Source organism: Callithrix jacchus, chromosome 16 (genome assembly GCF_049354715.1).
Source record: "Callithrix jacchus isolate 240 chromosome 16, calJac240_pri, whole genome shotgun sequence".
NCBI classification, from domain to species: Eukaryota; Metazoa; Chordata; class Mammalia; order Primates; family Cebidae; genus Callithrix; species Callithrix jacchus.
Genome location: NC_133517.1, coordinates 84,116,021 through 84,138,251, shown reverse-complemented (window position 1 = coordinate 84,138,251; position 22,231 = coordinate 84,116,021). Strand labels below are relative to the sequence as shown.

Sequence of the window (22,231 nt, the reverse complement as noted above, 5' to 3'; positions counted from 1 at the left end):
GCAAAACTCCGTCTCAAAAAAAAAAAAAAATTAATTGGGGTTGTGGTTACTAATTTTTCTTATATGTTGTTTTTTTATTTTTCCTTCAATTTTTGTTCTTCAAAATACGGATCATTTATTTCTCATCCTATAAAAATGTGAATAACCTATGATATTTTAGCAAACACTTTCATTATTAGTTTTTTCTCTGTAATATTTTTGATATGTGTGTTTTTGCTAGTTTCCTAACTTAGAATAAAGATATCTATTTTCTCTTGTAACATAAATAAGCTATTAGAATAAATTATTATATCTTAGTAGCAATATCTTATGATTTAATAGAAACCAGAACAGGCTCTGAGAGGTTAGAATACAGAAGGGAGGTTTTCAGAGAGGTGGAGGAACAAATTCAGCAATCTGAATTTTTTAGCAAGATGCTTTTAAAAGATGAAATGAAAAAAAGGCACAACTTTGGTTTAAGTTGAAAACTAGAATTTGATTCCAGGGAATGAGATTCCAGAAAACGATTCTACTATGCTACAGAAGCCAGTCAGCATTGCTACTACCTTCAAATTACACCACACAAGAGACTGTCTGTTTCCTCAACATACAAATCAAATACATGTCATGCAGGTATAGCCTTGTCAATGCATCTCCATCACTTCTGTGAATACACTGGCCCTAGCAGATTGAAAAAACACATTTTTTAAACTTACATATTGAAACAATTCCCACCCAAAAAGTAAACAGTAAAAACTACTGATAGAAATAAATTGCAATGATAAAATTTATTTAGAAAGGGATGCTACCTTTTTGGGAGACTTTCATGATATCATCTTGATTCAAGAGTTCCTCACCTACAGACCTTATTTAAAAAGTTTTCTATTGAGTTAAAAAAGTAGAACTTTGAGTATTTTTAAAACAAGTTATTCATTAGCTACAAAATACTAAAGTCTACAATCCTCTTGTAGAAAAAGAAACAAATTGGTCCCATTTAGATTCAGATTGATTTTGGCCCACAGCCCTACTTATCATTTAATTAAATGGGAATGCACTATGCAGAACTATTAAGTTATTTAGCTTAAGAATCCAGTGGGAGGAGAATCCAGAGAAGGATATCCTTTCAGGTAAGGAGCCGCTTAAGTTTTAACCCTTGAGTTACTTCTTCCACATTCATGTTCTCATCCAATCAGAGGAGTTTTTTCAAACTTCCTCTGGAGTGATTGATCATTGACTCTGATACTGGATTGGCTACTTGGTCCACAGCCCTGAGTTACAGAGCCCCCTCCTCCCAGAGTTTTCTGAAGGATTTATGGGACAAAGGACTCCCACCTGGCTTTCCCTACGTGGCCCCAGCGGGCGCTGGAAACCCAGACAAAGAACTTTACATTTGAAACCCCTATGGTCTCCGGATGGAGGCGTGGAGCCCGGAAACTCCTACCTTGGAAACCACGCCCCTCGCAGACCCAGGAAGAGAAGTTTCTTTAACACAGTCCCTCAGTTGTATGAAGATCATTACATTTCAGAGCACTGAGCATTAGATTTAGGGAGTGTATTTTTTCCAAGATAATTTCATAGCTGTGGAAACTGTAGTCTAACACAATGAAAAAAGTTAAAAATTGAAGTCTGTGAAGGAACAGTTTTAGCACCTCTTATACAGAATTTTATGGAAAGTAGATAAATCAGAATACCTTTTAAAGTTGCTAATTGCATATTTATGGTTGAAATGTTTAGTAAATTTTATTAAGAATTTAAATAATTTAATGATAAAATTATAATGCACTTCTACAAATACTGATATAACCTAATTTGTGCATTCCTTGTATTTCTATGGATAATTTAACTTGCATTATCATTTAATATCCATTAAATGTTATATAACAAGTTATATGTATATACCAAATGTTAAATGATATATACGTATGTGTATATATGTATGTGTGTGTATATATATACATATATATATATATAGTATGTGTGTGTGTGTGAAGTGATATATATAAAGAGACAGAGAAATAGGGGGAGAGATAAAGATAACTAAAACAAACCCAAATCAAGAACTACTACTGAGTCAATTTTTAAAACTACAAAGGACAAATCATCTGTTTTCTCAGTCACATCATACAATCAACAAATAACAATGGCTATAAAACCGTAGTTTAGATGACCTTGGATTTTGTTAAAAATAGATACAAAAATGAAAAAAGCCATCTTAGGATAGAAATAGTATTTATGTTGACATAATCACAATATATGAACTATATAATTTAAATTAAGGCCATAGAGAATCAAATTTATTTGATTCTCATTTAGAATCAGATCTGCACAATAGCTCTCCTAAATATTAATTCTTATATGTATGACTTAAAAAAAACTAAAATCAAAATACAATCTTAAATATTTTGTCGTCTGTAAGTAACTCATTGAGAGTCACTGACATACCATTTAAAAATAAAGGAAATCATTCAAGATGTAAAAACATAACTGAAAAGTAATATAATGACAATATAATACATCCTCCTCATTTTCTTTGTGAGTAAATTAAGATTCAAAGATACTCAACAATTTTTATATAATGAGTGACATATATAGGATTTCAATTCATTCTTTTAGATTATCAACTTGATGTGTCTCTTTTAATTTCTCTTATTTAAAAAATTAAGAAACAAATTTGAAGTGTGTAGGCTTTTTATCTCTGGTTCATCCTACATTCCAGCAATTCTCAACCATTCATTAATTTTATATTATTTATCTTTGTTGGCTTTTTATATGTGATTTGCCCGATAACAGGAAATAGTACAATACATTTTTCCAAACTGCAGCTTACTACATGAGTCACACGACAGCTAGCAACTTAAACAAGAACAGTTTCCTGTTTCACAACTGTCTCACAAGGCCAATTAAAAAATGTAAGAGACTAACCATAACTTCAAAATTACAAGTTTTATCTAGTAACCACTGAACTTTCCTTCGAAACTACTTGAATAACCTCCTCTCTCCCCAGTAAATCCCTAACCTTTCTTTGTTTTACAGATATGACAGAGACTATCTCAGTTTGTGCATACATCCTGGATTTTAATCCTATTTCTTTGTTTCTTCCGAAACAAGTCCTTTACTATTGAAGATTTGCCTCTTTTTTTTTTTTTAAGTTGACAGACTTTTGGACTCTTTAGGCACAGGAAGAGTTTAAAAGAAGAACAGAGTTAAAAGAAGATTATTGTGAATATGCTGTTTCAGAGAGCCCTTGTAGATTGGTGAGGACCGTTCTAATAGCCTTTCTGAAATACAGTGGAAGATGCTATCTTTTAGCAGTAGCCTAGTGGGGTGGGCTTTAATGGGATTGCCTAGCTATAGGATGTGTTTTGTGCAACTGGGAGACAAAAAAGAATGACGTCTGTTTATGTCTGAAAAAATTCAAATCAAACGTACACAGAAATAAGCCACCAGACAAGGAAATCTTAAGAGTGAGAGAAAGAGAGCATCTGTATTGGGATAGGCCCAGTCTTTTAGTGCTTATCAGGGAAATAATGTGTTTCCTGTTTTATCAAGGAGGATCATGGAATACAGATAAAATGGCATCATTTGGGGTCTATCCAATCAGGCTCTCTGAGAGGTAGAACTACATTAGCAGAAGGAGGCTAGGATATGGAAGGGCAAGAGACCAACTCAAGCAAATGCCCACTTAGATGCATCCATCTGGAATAAGGAATCCCAGAAGAGAAAAGTCCAGCTTCAATCACTTAAAAGGCCATGGATATCCCATGACAAAGTTAGCTTAAATATCAAGACCAGAGAACAAGTAGCCATCTTAGATCTTAGGTTCAGATCAGTCCTCTTAAATCTTCTCCACCCTACCTCTGCGAGATCCAAGAAAAACCTGAAACAGTGGCAAGTAAGAAGTTCGGAAAAATGAGGAAAATACAAAGATGAGAGACAAGAACCGTTAATCTTGTCCCTCCTCTTTCCTTATCCCTTTGTCATCCATAGGCTTCCCCTGGATGACAAAGCCCAGGAAGGGAGAGAGTAAAGAAAAATTTGACCTTGAATCATATTTAGTATTTTGATTATTCTCTAGGGCTTGGCATTCTAATTATAAATTTAAAACTGTATTTCTAGTTGCTATAGGCTGAATTGCACTCCTTAAAATGTATATGTTGAATATCTGACTCCCAGTGCTTCAGAATTTGACCATATTTAGAAAAATGTCTTTGAAGAGATGATTAAGTTTTAAGTGAGGTCTTTAGAGGGAATCCTAGTCTAATATAATTAGTGTGTTTCTAAGAAGAGGACATTTGGACATACAGAGCAAGACCCCATATATGTGCAGAAGAAAGATCATGTGAAAACATAGCAAGAAAACAGACATCTTCAAGCAAAAGAGAAAGGTCTCAAAAGAAACAAAACCTGACACCATGATCTCAGACTTCCATCCTCAAGAACAGTGAGATATAAATTTCTATTGTGTAAGCTACCCGGTCTGTGGTACTTTAGTAATTTTATTAATTTAGTGTGGTCATAGAACCTAACCCAATTTTAATCCTAGGGAAGATTTCGGTGGAGGGTGTCTTTCTTCGATAAAGCAGAATGATTTAAATTTGTCAGTATATCTAACTGGAAAAACTAGAAGAAATCTAAGGTTATTACTAAAACCTCATATGCATTTGTAATATTTTTCTTTTTGCACACAATTTCTGCATTTTTCTAACTCAAAGAATAAATATCCTTATTGAGAAAATGTAATAAAATGGAATGTATAAAATTAGACCTATGCTAGATAGTGTTAGAGGACACTATGAACCCTTCTATGTAAAATTATATATAAAGAAATGAAAAACATTCCATTTCTTAAATATCTCAATACCTTCTCAGTACCTTTGTGGTGGGAAAAAGACCTGTGCTATGTGTCTCACAGTAAGTGTGCATTTAGGAGTACCAAAAAGAAAAAAATACAGCTTTCAAAAGAGTTTCAAATTTTTTTAATTAAAGTCGGAATTTTGTTGAATTCCCTTATTTTATACATTTCATTTAAATCACACATGGGTGGAGGGAAATCATAATTTTATATGAATTATGGCTTCTAAAGTTCTGAAATAAGGCATACTAGAGAATACAATAATCATACACAATAAATCATAAACAGTAACAAAAGCTGAGGAGCAATGCAGAAAAATGACACTGCATCATATTCTCTCAGTGTATTTATGTGACTTTAGAATTAATTTCCTGCTTTCTTATAATTGGCTAGCACTGGCTTAGCTGCCATAAGACGGCTGCTCACCTTATCTGGTAAGTATGAAAAATCAGTATGGTAGACTCCAGCCACTTGTGGGTTTTAATCATTTGAAATTAGCTGGTATAACTGAGAAACTGAATATTTAATTTTATTTAATTATAATTAATCTTAATTTTAATTTAGAAATATGTAGTGCAAAATATTTTTCCATTACACACAACTTTATTGTGCTGTGCACTATATTTTGTTTTAACCATTATATCATATAAGATGTAGTTGTAGTGAAGTTTTGGGAACATGCATTCTTTCTAGTACTATATACTGATATAACATTAAATGTATTTGTTTGAATATGATGTGAGAGCAATAATTACAGTGATACAGAAGTAAATCGTAATTGCTAACAAACTAAAACATTTATTATATTAATTATGGGTTTTCTTCTAGTCTATAAAAGAAAACTATTCCCAGTGAAAAAAATCAATAAGCAATATGAGATGTGCTATCAGTGTAATGACCTAGAATTTCAAGACTTAATATATAAAATATATTAGTAATATTTTATATAGATTATATGTTGAAATGTTAATATTTTGGCCATATTGGTTAAATATAATTACAATTAATTATTCCTGTTTCTTTTACTTTTTACATGGCTACAAGAAAAATTAAATATTTATATATATATGTTATATCCTTTTTGGCTGGTGCTGTGCAAAGGAGTCTAGAACCATGTGGAGGTTAACCAGAAGGTAAGGAATGCCAAAATTCTCTCCAGGAATTATAAAAGGAGACACTTTATATTACTCTGAACTGTGCTGCCATGAGAACAACTTTTATGTTACTGACATTGGGAGTAATAGATTAAATACAAGAATTTAAGACCTAGAAAGAACTCATAGTCCTGAGATACTAAGTAATCCATCCAAGTTCACGGACTGAAGTCTGTATTAAGATTTACTAACTTACAATCCAGTACCAAGTACTACATTTGAACCTACTATATATTTTAGAAAATATTATCTATATTATATCTGGAAATTGATAGATTATCTCCTATTTATTATAGTTGGCATATTTAAGTTTATTCGATCATCAGCAGGAATATGTGAACCAAACAAAATAGTTATGCTCTTTCCAGAACAATACTTGTATAAAGAAAAATTAATTCCTGAGAATCTCGATTTCACTCTACTTTTCCAGTCTTCGTTTCTATAGCCATTTCCTGCTACTAAAACATCTGCTTTGGAAAAGAACAGCCATGTTGAAAAACTAGGAAAATAGTGTCCACCAGGAATCTGACAGAGAATATGATCAGAAAATCTGGAGTCTCATTTTAGTTATGAAAAATCTAAACAGTAATTGCTATATTTGCTGTAGGAAGGGAGGATATAATCCAATGAAATAAGGTTATGTTCTTGTTAGTTTAATAATATAATGTTTTGATTGAACTCTTTCAACAAACATGCACTGCGTATTATGAAATTATTACCTTTCCCAATAAGGATCTTATAATTCTTTGATCTCAAGCTGTTTTATAGCTACAGATTCCTTCTTGACTTTTTCAATTCACAGTCAGTACTACTTAAACTAATAAAAGGTTAAATAAGCCTGCAACATCAGATGATATTATTATTTGTTTCACCAGTATACATACAGTAGTAATGGATATACTCCGCTGATATCTCATATGATTCATTTGTAATACATTTGTCTATTAAATGTTTGACATACTTTAATGGGGATAATATTTATGATCATATCTATTACACAGATACCTGTAATTAAGTATTTTTTTAAAATCAACAAAATGACAAATAGGGACTTATATTAAGACTCAAAAAATGTATCATGGAGTACAGGGTGGACCGCTGACCATGTGCATACCAGAAGTAGATCCTTGTAAAATTCTCAGCTACAAGGAAGTAAAATCTCTAGTGAAACTAGCTAATATTCACTAGTTGGGTGCATCTCATCACTTTTAAGAGTCACAGGCTATCAATTTTATCTAGAAGGTCTCTTGAAAAAGGAAGGAGGAGCCCAGGTGAGGTGCCTCAGGCCTCTAATCCCAGCACTTTGGGAGGCTGAGGCGGGTGGATCACTTGAGGTCAGGAGTTCCAGATCAGCCTGGTCAGCATGGTGAAACTTTGTCTCTACTAAATTACAAAAAATTAGCTGGGTGTGATGGCATGTGCCTGTAATCCCAGCTATTGGGGAGGTGAGGCAGGAGAATCACTTGAACCTGGGATTCGGAGGTTGCAGTGAGTCGAGATCATGCCACTGCACTCCAGTCTAGGAGACAGAATGAGACCCTGTCTCAAAAAAAACAAAAAACAAACAAACAAAAAAAAGAGGTGATAGAGGTGATATAAGCCCTAAAAGTTTGAATATCTATCCCAAGAAAGTTGACTTTTATCCTAGAAGAGACTGACAAATTTTAAATATCCTATCATTAGCAGGAATGTGTGATTCAAACAAAAGAGTTATGCAAAATGATCTTTCATCAGTTTTATACTTAAAAGAACTACAATTGAACCTACAAAAAAATTTAGAAAATATTATCCATATTATAACTGGATATTGACAGATTGTCTCCTATTTATTGTAGTCGGTGTACTTAAAGATAGTAATCTAAATCAAATCATTTACTAAGTTGTATCTGGAATTTTACAAATTCCATGAGATCATAACATGAAGCTATTACAATTTGTCTTTGACTTTGTAAGTATTCCAATAAGAAATAAGTAAATACACAAACAAACACATATTCACATGTATAGAACACTGTCTTAAAAGTTAGCAAATGTAAGCATTAAAGTTTTGGTGTTTTTAAGAAAGAATTCATGATGTTTTATGTTTAATTATAAATCAGAGTCACTCCAATATCAGTGCCATGAAGCTTAATCCAATTCCCTAGAAAAAAAATTGTATAAGGGATTCTCTATCTAATCTTCAAAATCCTGAATTCTGTTACTATTCATTAAGTATATTTATTTTTTTGTTTACACTTTCCTGCTGTACTTTTAACCAAAGTTCATTATTATCTAATCTTAAGTCATTCTTTTTATCAGACTCTAAATTTAATGTTTTCACAACTACCCTGTTTTCATGTATAACATCCTCTAATAATTCTGTTAGTCTCAATGTTAATATATATTGTAAACTCCTAATCAGAAAAAGGATTATAAAACAGCTGGGAAAGATAAAGGATATAATCAACATGACTCCTAAAATTATACTTTAATTCTAAAACCTTATTTTATACATTAAAACTATATCCCAATTCTAAATACAGTTATATGACTTAATTTTTAATTCATGAATTTTAAAATGTTAAGAAAGATAAAATGTTTTACTAGAAATTGTTATACTAGAGTTAAGCAAAAAAAAAGTCACTAGCATTATGTTTCTGATGTAGAATAGTTTGCTCAGTTTACAAGGGTATGTTTCACAGGAAAATTTTTATTTCAGGGAAATTCTAAGTAAAACAATATTTAGCCAGTTTTCTGTCAAATACGCTTACAACTAATGAACAGAATTTTGGGACGGGAGGTATATGAAAAGATTGCCAAATTTTAGGATTAGAATTATTTTGTTAAAAATGTAGTCAAATTTTCATGTTCAATATTGCAACAACTAAAATTCCCTCTTTACATTTATAAACTTTCCCAGTATTATTTACCTAGATCTCAAATTAAATGAATAAATTTTATTAAATAGAAAGAAAAACATATAATTTAAAATCATTCTTAATTAATATAATAAAAGGCCTGAATCTTATACTGGCATGACTGTGAAATATTCGTGTCATAGAATAAATGCTATCAGAAAGTTTTTACTAGTTGCTTTAGACACACCAAAGATTGTTTAGATAGACCATTTTGATTATTAATGTTTGATTATTTTTGCTGTTTGTGTAGACCTTGTACTAAAAACAAGATGAGTCTCATAGACTGTCAGGTCCATAAAGCAAGATATAAAAAAATTTTCTATGTTTTTGCTCCACAACAAATATTGTTTTAAAAAAAGGATTTTCACATGTAAGTATTTATTAAGCATTGAAGGAAACTTGAAGAAAGATGGTAATAATATCAAAATTAAATACAAAAAAAGTACAAGATTAGAGATTATTCTCAAACACTACGTAACAATGAAACTAAAAATTCTATTCGCTAAAACTCAGTAAATAAAAATAGCTTGCTTACTTTATAAGTTTAAAATAATGAAATTGGCCTCTGTATGAAAGTATATTTGACATCAGGATATAAATAGTTTATAAATTTTTCCATAGCTTATATTTAATAAAAATTAAATAAAACTTACTATACTATGAAAAGATGTGTATTAGTTGAATATTTCTGGAATTGCACTAACAAATTTCCATCTATTATCTTTACCAGAAAAGTAATCTATTCATCCATGTCTAATATGGTTTGGTTCTGTGTCCCCACTCAAATCTCATCTTGAATTGTAATCTGCATGTGTTGAGGGAAAGACCTGTAATCCCTATGTGTCAAGAGAGGGAAGTGATTGCAAAGGCAGTTTCCCCCATGCTGTTCTGGTGATAGTGAGTGAATTCTTAAGAGAATCTTGAGAATCTCTCAAGAGATCTGATGGTTTTATAAATGGTAGTTTTTTCTGTACTCACACAGGGTCTCTCTTGCCTGCCACCATGTAAGACATACTTGCTTCCCTTCTGGATGAGTATAAGTTTACAAAGGACTCTCATCCATGCAGAACTCCCCATTCATGCAGAACTTAAAGAAAAGTCAATGAAACCTCTTTTATTTAAAAATCATCCAGTCTCTGGTGGTTCTTTATAGCAGTGTGAGACCAGACTAACACAATGTCTAGTATTCTTCTGATAATACAGTATGTCTAAATTGTCTGAATCAAAAGTTATTGGTCTTCTCTTTTCATGTCACACTCATCCACCCTATCCTTGGAATTATAAATCTAACTCATATTGAGAATTATAAAATTAGAAAGAGATTCATGACTAGAAAACAGGATATAGATTCCCTGTATGTTATTAACAATGGATATGTGAAGGTACAACAAGAAAGAGAAACAAAGATAGAAAAAATAAATCTTTAAACATATTATTGAAAGCAAAGATCAGAATACTATCTCTCTTTATGGAAATTTCCTTTGATCCTCTGCTCTATTTTTAAGCCTGGACTATATTTATGATTTCAGAAAATCTGTTATAGAAAGGAAACTGCTTCTCAGTTTTACTTACAAACTAGCCCATTTTAAAAATCAGTTCCAAAGTAAAGTGTTTTTCCCTTGAGAAACGTGGGCATCCTCATTTGTGATAGTGAGAAATATAAAGCCTAGTGTTTTATCATTTTAACTGTAGCTCCTGGATTAAAATTTATGTTTGATCACAATATTTAAACTATTCATTTTTCATAGTTAGAATGTGTGCTTTCTCATCTGTTCCCTATGTTATCTCTTTCCACTGAAGACTCTTTGTTTACTTCATGTCTTATTTTTACTATAGGAAGTCTTAAAACCTTTTGATTTACAAAACAATAATGTGTCTGGCTACTGTGAATCTGTTTGCTATAAGAAAAACCAAGGCTCAGAGAACTCAGCAATTGGTATCTTTATGATTCAACTCTAATCTTCTGACTGTATTCTTTACTTAATATACTATTCTGCATTCCCAGTAATCTTATTTACCTTTGTTTAGTAACTGTACATAGGACATTATGTCAAAAACTTCCCAGATATATAAAATGGACTATGCCAAAGTTATTGTTCTTGACTGAAACAATGGGCTTCTAAAATGCCAAAAGTCTCTAATTGAGGTATATGAAAGAGCATTTTCAATGTGGTTTGAAGTTTTTTCTTACAATAAAAGATGCCCAGTTGATCTCAAAACACATTTTTCTTACAATGAAAGATGCCCAGTTGATCTCAAAATGATAATAGCCTATTTGAGAATCTATGTAAACTATCATTATTATCAATTAAAATTTAAATACTGTGCGTTGCTATTAATATATCTTTATTTCTGTAAAATACATTTCTATAAAATATTTGACTGCATAAGAAGAATCCCATACAAAAATTTTTGGAAGAAAAGATAAAAATCAAATTGTGATTAAAATTTGAGGAATTTAGAAGCTTGAATCTGAAATATTAAATTACTCATATATTTAAAATCGATTAAATACTTCAAGTCCTAAACTTACATGATAAATACAGTTATATGAATGCCTAAAGCTATGACATTTAAGATTGCGCACTATAGAAAGAAAAATGTGGAATGTCCAATAAATTTAAAAATGAAATGATACTTAGCACTTGAGTAATTGAGGCTTACAGAATAAAAATAGTTTTAATTAAAATCTTCTGTAGGTAAGATTTTCTTTCTTGGACAATTCAGTGTCATCTAAAATTCCCCTTCCAATTTTAAAAAAAAAGTAAATATGACTATGTACTCATGGAAATAGAAAAGAAATAGAGTTTAGTTTACACTAATGACCAAGTGACAAAAATATAGAGGTTTCAAAAATAAGTAAGAGGATTTCCACATACCACAATTAAAGAACAGTTTTACTGTTTATGTGAGAAGTTGCACAATCCAAGTGCTCATTAGTAGAGGTTTAATGGAACTTGAATGGAGGAACAATATTTTAAAACAAATATTCAATAATAATATTGAAGTGACTGTCAGGGGAAGAGTCAAAAACTAAATAACTTTTTTTTTTAATCAAAGAGGAGACAGTAATAATGTTTTCAAGTAAGAAATTTAGGGCCGGGCATGGTGGCTCAAGCCTGTAATTCCAGTACTTTGGGAGGCCAAGGCGGGTGGATCAGGAGGTCAAGAGATCGAGACCATCCTGGTTAACATGGTGAAACCCGTCTCTACTAAAAATACAAAAAATTAGCTGGGCATGGTGGTGTGTGCCTGTAATCCCAGCTACTCAGGAGGCTGAGGCAGGAGAATTGCCTGAACCCAGGAGGCGGAGGTTGCGGTGAGCCGAGATCGCACCATTGCACTCCAGCATGGGTAACAAGAGCGAAACTCTGTCTCAAAAAAAAAAGAAATTTATATTATAGGGAAACTGGGAAGAAAAAAGATGTTTTACTTTAGCTAGCAGTGGGCATATTTGATACAGGAGCTCAGAGAGAGAACGTATTTTATGTATCAAAGCCATTCTATTTAAATCACATTTTTAGTACTTTTGAATTAATATAGAACTATGTTTTTTAGCATGCTCTTCTCAGTCTCTACTTAATCCTATTTAAAATTATAATACCCAGAACATTCAGGTAGATAGCATATAATGTAACTTAAAGGTGCGTCTATTTGGGACAGCACGTCAGTATGTATCTATGTACCTACTCCATCAATTATGGAAAATACTATAAAAATAGCTAATGGCATCCAATGAACTCTTTAGTAGTTTGCAGTTAATTTTCATGGTATTTAATAAAAAACAGAGATTAAATAGAAATGTTATAAGGAAAATAATCAGTCTTTGAAAACCTGCAGAATCCTTAAAATACTAAATAATTATAGGTAAATCAATAATACTGAGTACTCAGTAAAAGTATATGAGTTATTAAGAAACTGAGCTGCATGGAGACTTAGTTTTGACTTCTGTATAATATATTACACAAAATTTTCAATCTTGAAGTGCTTTATAATGTAAATAACACTAAAATGAAATAGTTGCATAGAACAATGTAAAAAGCATCGTTACCATTTCATAATAGGGCATGTATTTCAGCATGTCAAAATTATGATTTTGTAGCCATGTATTTTACTATATATTTTTTAAATTTAAATTTAATCATTATGATTTCAAGACTTATTTCTCAACTGAATGTATGCTGTCTAGGTAGAATATTATCTGGAGATAATGCAATCAGCAAAAGTAAGCCTGGATTAGGAAAGTTTTAAAAGAAGAATATGCAAAGGCATATTTTTTATATAATAAAACTTTCCCTTAAATTTATTATAAAACCAAAGCTTCAATTTTTTTAACCCACTCTATTTCCTCTGTGATATATATATATATATATATATATAAAGTCCCTCCCTTTTTTGAGTCCCTTTTCCTGCGGAAAATAGAAGTAAATTTTACCTCATAAAACACATCTTTTTCATTTTACTACAGTGATGCTACTTTTCAGTTAGGAAAACAGGTAATGCTTGAAAACCATAATTCCAATCTTAAAAATACTACAAAAGTCAATTAAAGACCAATGAGTAGCATATTGTAATGTCTAAGTAAGTAAACATGTCTGCTGGTATCTTTGTGCCATTGTCTTATAGTGCAAAACAACTATGTCTGAAGATATCAGTTCCATGAAATCATATTGCACAAAACAAATGAAATATCATTTAATATTTCAGGTAGGAGATCTATTTTTTACTTCAGTTTCTACATATACATATAAAATAAATGCTACTTTATTTCTCTTTAGAGAAAGAATAGAAAGCTTTTGACCAGAAGATTCCATGGATCTAGTAGAAAAGATCTCATGAATCAAAGAAGATTGTTTTTTGAATTTCTACCATGGCATCAGCCTTAACTCATTGTAGAGAGAAATCAGAGCCATAGAATTATGTGGACAAAAACTCCACAAGAGAAAGAATAGACCTAGAGATAAAGAGGCTTCACAGTATTATCTTATTTTCAATAAAATATCTCTCTAATGTAAATAAAAAATTTAGAAATTAAAATTGGGAACTGGATAAAATATTTTTACAAATTTCATAGTGACTCTGGCTTAAACCAGCAAGATTCAAGTTACTATGCCTAAACAGCTATTTTAAAAAATATATGAAAATAATTTTTCTATAAATATTTATTTTTGAATTCTAAAATTTAGTGTTTTATGATGGCTAATATTTTCTATTATGAGAAATGTTAATGCATTGCATAGTTTTAAAAGCATATTTGCATTTATGTTTCTATTCCAATTAACTGCTTTAGAAATGAACATTACTATAGATTTTCTTTAGTAGACTTTGTCTAAAATCTTGATTTTGAGTTACTTTCCTAAGGATTTTCATTGCAGTGATACTCAGGACATTATTATGAATCACATTAAGCTGTTGCAATTTTTGAGAGAAATCTTATTGATAGAACAGCTTCAGAGAGGTTACTGGTTTTCAAAATATAAACTAATTATTAAATTTTGTATTCCAAAAAACAACATATGATCTTATGCCATTCTGAGTACTAACTATAAGCTTCCTAAAGTCATCATATTAAAATTACAAAGTGCTTAGGACTGAAGACTACTAAAGGGGAAAGCATTAAATAAAAATAAAACACAGATAAATGGAAGAATGTGACTGTGGCAATGCTTACTATTCCCTAAAAAGTAGGCTATACACTACTGAAAATGAAATGAATTATTTATGTTAGTAGTCTGAGGATAAAGCACACTAAGCTCACATAGTATTACTGAACATTGTAGAAGCTACATTTTTATTAGTACTCAATCTTCATACTAATCCTCTTCCAAAGAGTTTTTCAAGTTAATGCATCAAATATGTCCTATGTATTGAAAATTATTTTTGTTAACAAAATTGGTAGATAAAACTCCTAACGAGAATAATTAAACTAGCACTAACAAACAAACTGCATACAGAAGTGAGTTTTAATTGATGAAGAGCCTACTTACAACTGAAGGTTTTCTATAGTGATTTGTGATACAACTTTGGCTAGTGTGTTCAACGATCCAATTGCTGAAGCACTTTATTAAAGCAAAATATTGCATCTGTTTCATATATATCTTTTAGAAATCATAATTTTCATTATTTACTAAAAATCAACTAACTTTAATACTGTAGTTATGATCACATTATTGCCTCAGCAAGAGAATGACCATTTTTCCCTATATGAAGTACCACTTCTAAATGTTAAAGATATTTTTCTATCACAGAATGCAGTTGTGTACACCAAAATTATTTTACATATCAAAAGAGGCAAAGGTATTCCATAAATATACCTTGATAGGGAGCACTAAATCCACGATATCGATGATTGCTGTCTGTAACAAAATGCAGTCTGAGCCAGTTTTTGTTGCTGATAATTGGTGGTGGTATATTCATCCCAGATAACCTGAATTGAAAGACAACAACAACAAAATTTAAAAAGCTTTTCAGCAGTAAACTTTTTCACAAAATTGGGACCAAAAAAATGTCTACTTATATTCATGATTTTGCACTGTCAACTTTTTAAGCAAAAATGAAATAGTTCTTTTATGTACAGAAAAGTCAATTATACAATAGTGTAATTCTGAACACATGCTGTACCAATCAGATTATGTATATTAATACAATCAATTGTAAAACTTTAACTGCACATGATTTTTGATTCATCCAAATTTATTTATTGCACAAATAATATGATTTATTGTATTGTTAATAATAAAGAAAACAAAGCTGATTGTGCCAGTCACCATGCTACCCATGTATGTATTGACATAATAAAGTTACAAAAATCAAAAGACCTCAAATAAATTGATATCCTTGTTTCCAGAGTAACATTGTAGTTATCTTCTTATACTCCCTCCTATCCACTTAATGCTTTTTCAATATTTCTCACTAAATGGCAAATTTCACAATTTCTTTTCATAGAACAAGCACTGTTTTTATGTAATTTCATAAACTTATAAATGTTCAAGACTAACTTTCATTATAATAAATAATTCTATAGTGTATTAGAAACCTCAAATGGATAGGCAGAAAAAAGACTGTATATATCCAAACAAATATAATTGAAGAGTCTTCACATATTTGATTGCAAAAATACCATTTATATTATACTCAAAACAGGTATCTTAGAGCAAAATATGAGAACTATGCTCCAGATATTGGTCACGATTAACATATAAATTACCTCTCACTTGAAATTTTTTGACGATTTCCAGCAAAGCAGTTTTTCTGACATAATGCAATAAAAAAATACTGCCCTATTGTACTTCCACCATATATCTAACCATTTAAATTTTAAATGTTTTCTATAAGGTCAAAGTAAAAGAGCCTCAAAAGCAAGCCTGTTACATAATTACAAAGAGTTTCAGATCAATATTTCTTAATAACCAGAATCCGATATATGTTTCCTATTCTTTAAAGCTCACACTTTTCTTCTTCAGAAGACAAAACAAACAGCTGATTGATTAGACTATGTTTGTGGGGGTGGGAGTGTCAGGAGAAATTACAAATCTTTTCTCACCTCTTGGCAATTATTCATGCTAGGGGAAGAGTAAAAGGAGGATGGAAAATCTGTCCTTGTATATGTAATTAGTTTTAAGGTGTAGGTACAGGTATGCAAGGACCCTCTATCCAATACTCTTTCTTCTTTATCTCTGAAAACCCAAGTTTCCTAAGATGTGTGGGAGCTAGCCATCACTTTTTGTGGATGACCACCTGCCCATTAAAATTTAAAATCACTTTTAATGTATCATTGTTCCTACTGGTGTATAGAATGTTGAATTCCAATATGAATACCTTGGGATCTAGGCACATAGTTCTCATTTTTATTCTTGGATTGCAACACATTTTCTTAACGTTTCCTTATTAATCATCTATTTTCTCTTTTCATAGTGTTGAATCTGTTTGTTGAGCTGGCTGATTTTCCTTCCGATCTGAATTTAATTATTAAAAATATATAATATAACTATAATTTTAGATTTAAGTTTTAAAATCCGATTTCATTACTTTCAGAAAATATACAGATTACATTTACTCTTATTGGTTGGTTGGCTTGGTTAAAATAGTAATTCAGTGAAAACCTATTTGGATTTGGTTCAATTACATTTTCAATTGAGTAGCACAGTTCATGCCAGATTTTGATTTACAACTTGATTTTTGTTCAATTCCCTGTTCTGATGAACATGAATATCCATTTGGGAAAGTATAATTATTTTTGACAGGTTAAACATATTTCAAGATACATGGAGGTGTGTCATACACTGAAGCACAGAGTTTGGAGATAGACCCCTAAAAGACCCAGTAAATGAGAATCAACTCCACGAGGACATTAAGAAATACGAGAAAGGAAGTAAAGATGAAATGGACAATAAAAATGATAAATTTTCCATCTTTTCCAGGGACATGAAAAGTAATTTCAGTAATAGATTATAGGAAAGGCAAGTAATAGGTACTATGTAACTATAGTTTACAACTTGAATTTACTTTCAGTAATCTAAGATAGTGGACCTGAAGAAAGTAGAGCTGCTGTAGCAAGAGGCAGAATGTGCATGAGGTGGAGCAAATACTGGCAATTTAACAAGGGTGAAACTAAGAGAAATTCCTGACAGCCTCAGGTTCAGCATATGAAGCAGAACCTTAGATAAGCCAAGAAACTGAACTAGAAAGTACTTGCACCACAGCATCCCTCTGCCACCAGAGAGAAATACACAGTCATTGGTTATAGGGGAGTCCCATGGGCTTTGCATATCATAGTTACTGAATATTTTTCAGTTTTTAAACCCATTATAAACAACATGGCTTTGTTTATGGCTTATGGAGAAATCTCACAAATAAATCTATATATCTCTGTGCTTATTTCACATGTTATCAGGAAAACCAGGAAATGAGGGAATGAGAATATATGCCACTTGGAAAGATTCCATTAAACTAATTAATTTAGATAATTAACTTCTTAAAATACTAACGGAGATGTTCTAAAATATAACTTATTGTTATCCCTCTGTCAAATCACTGTGGTCATTTGAGAGTAAGCAAATTGTAACGTAAAGTCAATGAGAATAATCTTTTTATTAGAAAGAGATTGTATGCATTGATTCAACAGTTATTTACCAAACATTAACTATATGACAAATTGTAATGGTAAAGGTTGGAAATATGGTAGTAAGCAAGATAAAAATCATGGTTTTATACAGTAAAAATAAAACAAACAAATAATTTAAAAATATGTATTTCAGATAATGGCAAATAACCTATAACAACAATAATAAAAATTCTAGTTACATGATAAAAAATTTCTGGAAGTAAAGTTACCATTGTTTTAACATATTTTTCATTTCACCATAAAAATACCCATACTCATGATTATATGTCTTAAATTACTAAACTGGATTTTGGAAAATTATATCAAGAAAAGTATGGTAATAATAGATATCAATAATTAGTCATCTACTACTATACTTATTTGTAACAGAAAATTTAATCTCTTGGGTAATAAATAAATTGTAATGTAATTACTGAAAAATTATTAATGTCATAAAATTTCATTGCATGTTTAATGAAGAAATAAATACTGACAATAATACAGAGAAACTTGCCATAATCTTTGCAAAAAATTTTGTTTTCCAATTTACTGCAGAAATAATAACTAAATAATAAATTGATATTTAAAAGCCTATGTAATTGTTTCTATTGTAATTAGTCTTTTAGCAAATACAATTACAATCCTTATAACATGATTTTAAGAATTGGTTAAACATAAGACACTTGAGAGAACCACAGTCTTTTTGGTAAAGTTCCTAAAACTATTCTGAGCTTATTCCTTTCGTTTATGACTCTCCTGTTAGGTCCTAATTTCAGCCATATCTGGTTTTTATGCTGTCTAAATTTTTGTAGTTTCATCAATAGTGGAGAAAGGACACTCTTTTCAATCAATGGTGCTGGGATAACTGGCTAACCACATATAGGAGAATGACACTGGATCCTCTCATTTCTCACCTTATAAAAAAAAGGTCGGGGGCGGGGCTCTAACTCAGAGTTGTAGACTAAGTAGCCAATCCAGTATCAGAGTCAAAGATCAATCACTCCAGAGGAAGTTTGAAAGACTCCTCATTGGACAGAAACTTCAATGGAGAGGGAATAAATCAAGAGATAAAATCCTGCTGCTTCTTCCCTATATGGATTCCTTCTCTGGAACCCCTCCCACAGCAGCCTGGGAGGGGTTCTGGGAGCGAGCTCTCTCTCCTCTCTCTCTCCTCTTTCTCTCTCTCTCTCTCTCTCTCTGTCTTTCTCTCTCTCTCTCTCTCTCTCTGAATGGCAAACTCACCGCACCTCTGGGGCGCCTTGCTTTGGGGTAAGATAGGCCAAGGCCAAGAACCTCGGACTGGGGAATTGGGGTCATCTTCCGGATGCCCCTGCTCCCTCCCCCAGTTACAAAAGGTTACAGATTATATAATTCCCTTCATATAACATTCTTGGAATAAAAAAATTAAAGACATGTAGAATTGAGTAGTCCTTATAGCAGGTGTTACAGTTGGGCAGGTTAGGTGGGACATAGCTCTTGCTATAAAGGGATACTACTCTTGTGGGATGGTGAGTGAACAATATATGGAATTTATATGGTTTGGCTCTGTGTCCTCACCCAAATCTCATCTTGAATTACAATACCCACATGTTGAAAGATTGACCTGGTGGAAGTGACTGGATTATGGGGGCAGTTTCTTTCTGCTGCTCTCATCATAGTGAGGGAGTTCTCATGAGATCTGATGGTTTTAAAAGTGGTAGTTTCTCCTGCATGCCCTCACTCTCCCTCTCTTGCTGCCCGGAAGAAGGTGTTTTCTTCTCTTTCCCCTTCTGCCATGATAGTTATGTTTCCTAAGGCCTTCCCAGCCATGTGGAACCATGAGTAAATTAAACCTCTTTCTTAATAAATTACCCATTCTCAGGTAACATCTTTATAGCAGTGTGGTAACAGACTAATATAGAGAGTTGAGACCAGCAGAGTGAGGTACTCTTACAAAGATAATCTGAAAATGTGGAAGTGACTTTGGAACTGGGTAAAAGGCAGAGGTTGGAAGAGTGTGGAGGGCTCAGGAGAAAACAGGTAGATGTGGAAAAGTTTAAAACTTCCTAGAGACTTGTTGAATTGGTTTTGAACAAAATGCTGATAGTACTATAGACAATGAAATCCCAGGCTAAGGTAGTCTCAGATGGAGATAAGGATCTTATTGGCAACTGGAGCAAAGGTCACCCTTGCTATGCATTAGCAAAGAGACTAGTGGCATTTTACTTCTGCTCTAGAGATCTATGGAACTTTGAGCTTAAGATAGATGATTTAGGGTATGTGCCAGAAGAAATTTCTAAGAAGCAAAGCATTCAAGAGGCCACCTGGCTTATTTTGAAAGCATTCAGTTATATGAATTCATAAAGAGATGGTTTGAAATTGGAATATATGTTTAAAAGAAAAGCAAAGCATAAAGGTTTGAAAAATTTGCAGCCTGACCTTGTGGTAGAAAAGGAAAACCAGTATTCTGGGGAGAGATTCAAGCCAGCTGCAGGAATGTGCATAACTTATGAGGAGCTGAATGTTAATAGCCAAGACATTGGGGAAAATATCTCTAGGGCATGTCAGAGAACTTCCAGCAGCCCTCCCCATCCCAGGCCCTGGAGGCCTAGGAGGAAAAAAAATGGTTTCCTGATAGCTTCGGGATTTGACCCTGCATCCCAGCTGTTACAGCTCCAGCCATGGCTAAAAAGGGTCAAAGTACAGCTTGGGTATTGTTTTAGATGATGCAAGTCCCAATCCTTGGTGGCTTCCATGTGGTATTGAGCCTGCAGGTATGTGGAAGACAAGAGTTGAACATTAGGAGTCTCCACCTAGATTTCAGAGTATGTATGAAAACGCCTGGAAGTCCAGGCAGAAGAGTTCTTGTGAAGAACCTCTACTAGGACAATGCAGAGCAGAAATATGAAGTTGGAGCTCCCACACGAAGTCCCCACTGGGGCACTGCTTAGTGTGCCTGGATGTGAGGCATACAGTCAAAGGAGATCATTTAGGAGCTTTAAGATTTAATGACTGCCCCAGCAGGGTTTGGACTTGCATGGGACCTGTGGCTCCTTTGTTTTGTTCAATTTCTCCTACTTGGAATGAGAACATTTACCCAATGCTTGTACCTGCACTCTATCTTGGAAGTAACTTTTATTTTTTTTTTAATTTTACAGGCTCATACATGGAAGGGACTTGCCTTGTCTCATATGAGACTCTAAAATTTGACTTTTGGGTTACTGCTAGAATAAGCTTAAGACTTTGGGGTACTGTTAGGAATGCATGATTGGTTTTGAAATGTGAAAAGTACATGAATTTAGGAGGGTCTGGGGCAGAAAAATATGGTTTGGCTCTGTGCCTCCAACCAAATCTCATTTTGAATTGTAATCACCATGTGTTAAGGGAGGTCAGTAGTGGGAGGTGATTGGATCATGGGGGCTGTTTCCCCCATGCTGTTCTCATGACAGTGAGGGAGTTCTCAGGAGATCTGATGGTTTTTAAAGTGGCAATTTCCCCTGTACATTCTCTCTGTCTCCTGCAGCCATGTAAGAAAGTGGTTGTTTCTCCTTTGCCTTGTACAAACCTTATATTTTATGTGTCCTGAGACTTACCACTCCCATTAATGCAGAACTGTGAGTGAATTAGCCTCTTTTGTTTATAAATTGCCCAGTCTCAGACAGTATCTTCTGAGCAGTATGAGAATGAGCTAATACAAGGATCTCTCTCTATTATTTCTTGCAATTCAATGTGAATTATTTCAAAATAAGGTTTTAACCTTAAATATTAGATCACAATTAATCATTTATTTACAGCAGCATTACTCATACTAACCCAAAACTGGAAACAACCTAACTGTTCATCCACTGATGAATAGATATGCACAAAATGTGACATATTCAGCAATAAAAATGAAGTACAGATACATGCTATAACATGAATAAACCTTGAAAACATCATGCTAAGTGAAAGACAACAGTCAAAAAACATCATCCATTACATCATTCTATTTATATAAAACAACCAGAATAGGCAACAATAAAGAAAGTAGATTAGTAATTGTACAGTGCTCCTTCTGATGATGATAGAGATGGGGATTTGATGCTAATGAGTGTGAGTTTTCGGTTTGGAGTAAAGAAAAACTTTTAAAATTAGTGGTGATAGTTGCAGAACACTGAATATAATAAACAGCATTTGACTTAGACTATAAATGGGCTAATATCAACATATGTTAATTATATGTCTGTAAAGGTGTCAGAAATATGTTATGGATTATTAGTAAAAAGGT

General features: G+C 32.4%; 1 protein-coding gene across 11 annotated transcripts in view; it reads right to left on the bottom strand.

Moving 5' to 3' along the window:
• Window positions 1-22,231, bottom strand: part of CSMD3 (CUB and Sushi multiple domains 3) — a 1,279,316-nt gene that overhangs the window by 872,889 nt on the left and 384,196 nt on the right. For all 11 annotated transcript variants that reach the window (XM_002759280.8, XM_017965625.4, XM_035276379.3 and 8 more), the window contains one exon: window positions 15,197-15,309. In XM_002759280.8, the coding sequence (XP_002759326.1) occupies window positions 15,197-15,309 (113 nt within the window). The remainder of the gene's footprint in view (window positions 1-15,196; window positions 15,310-22,231) is intronic.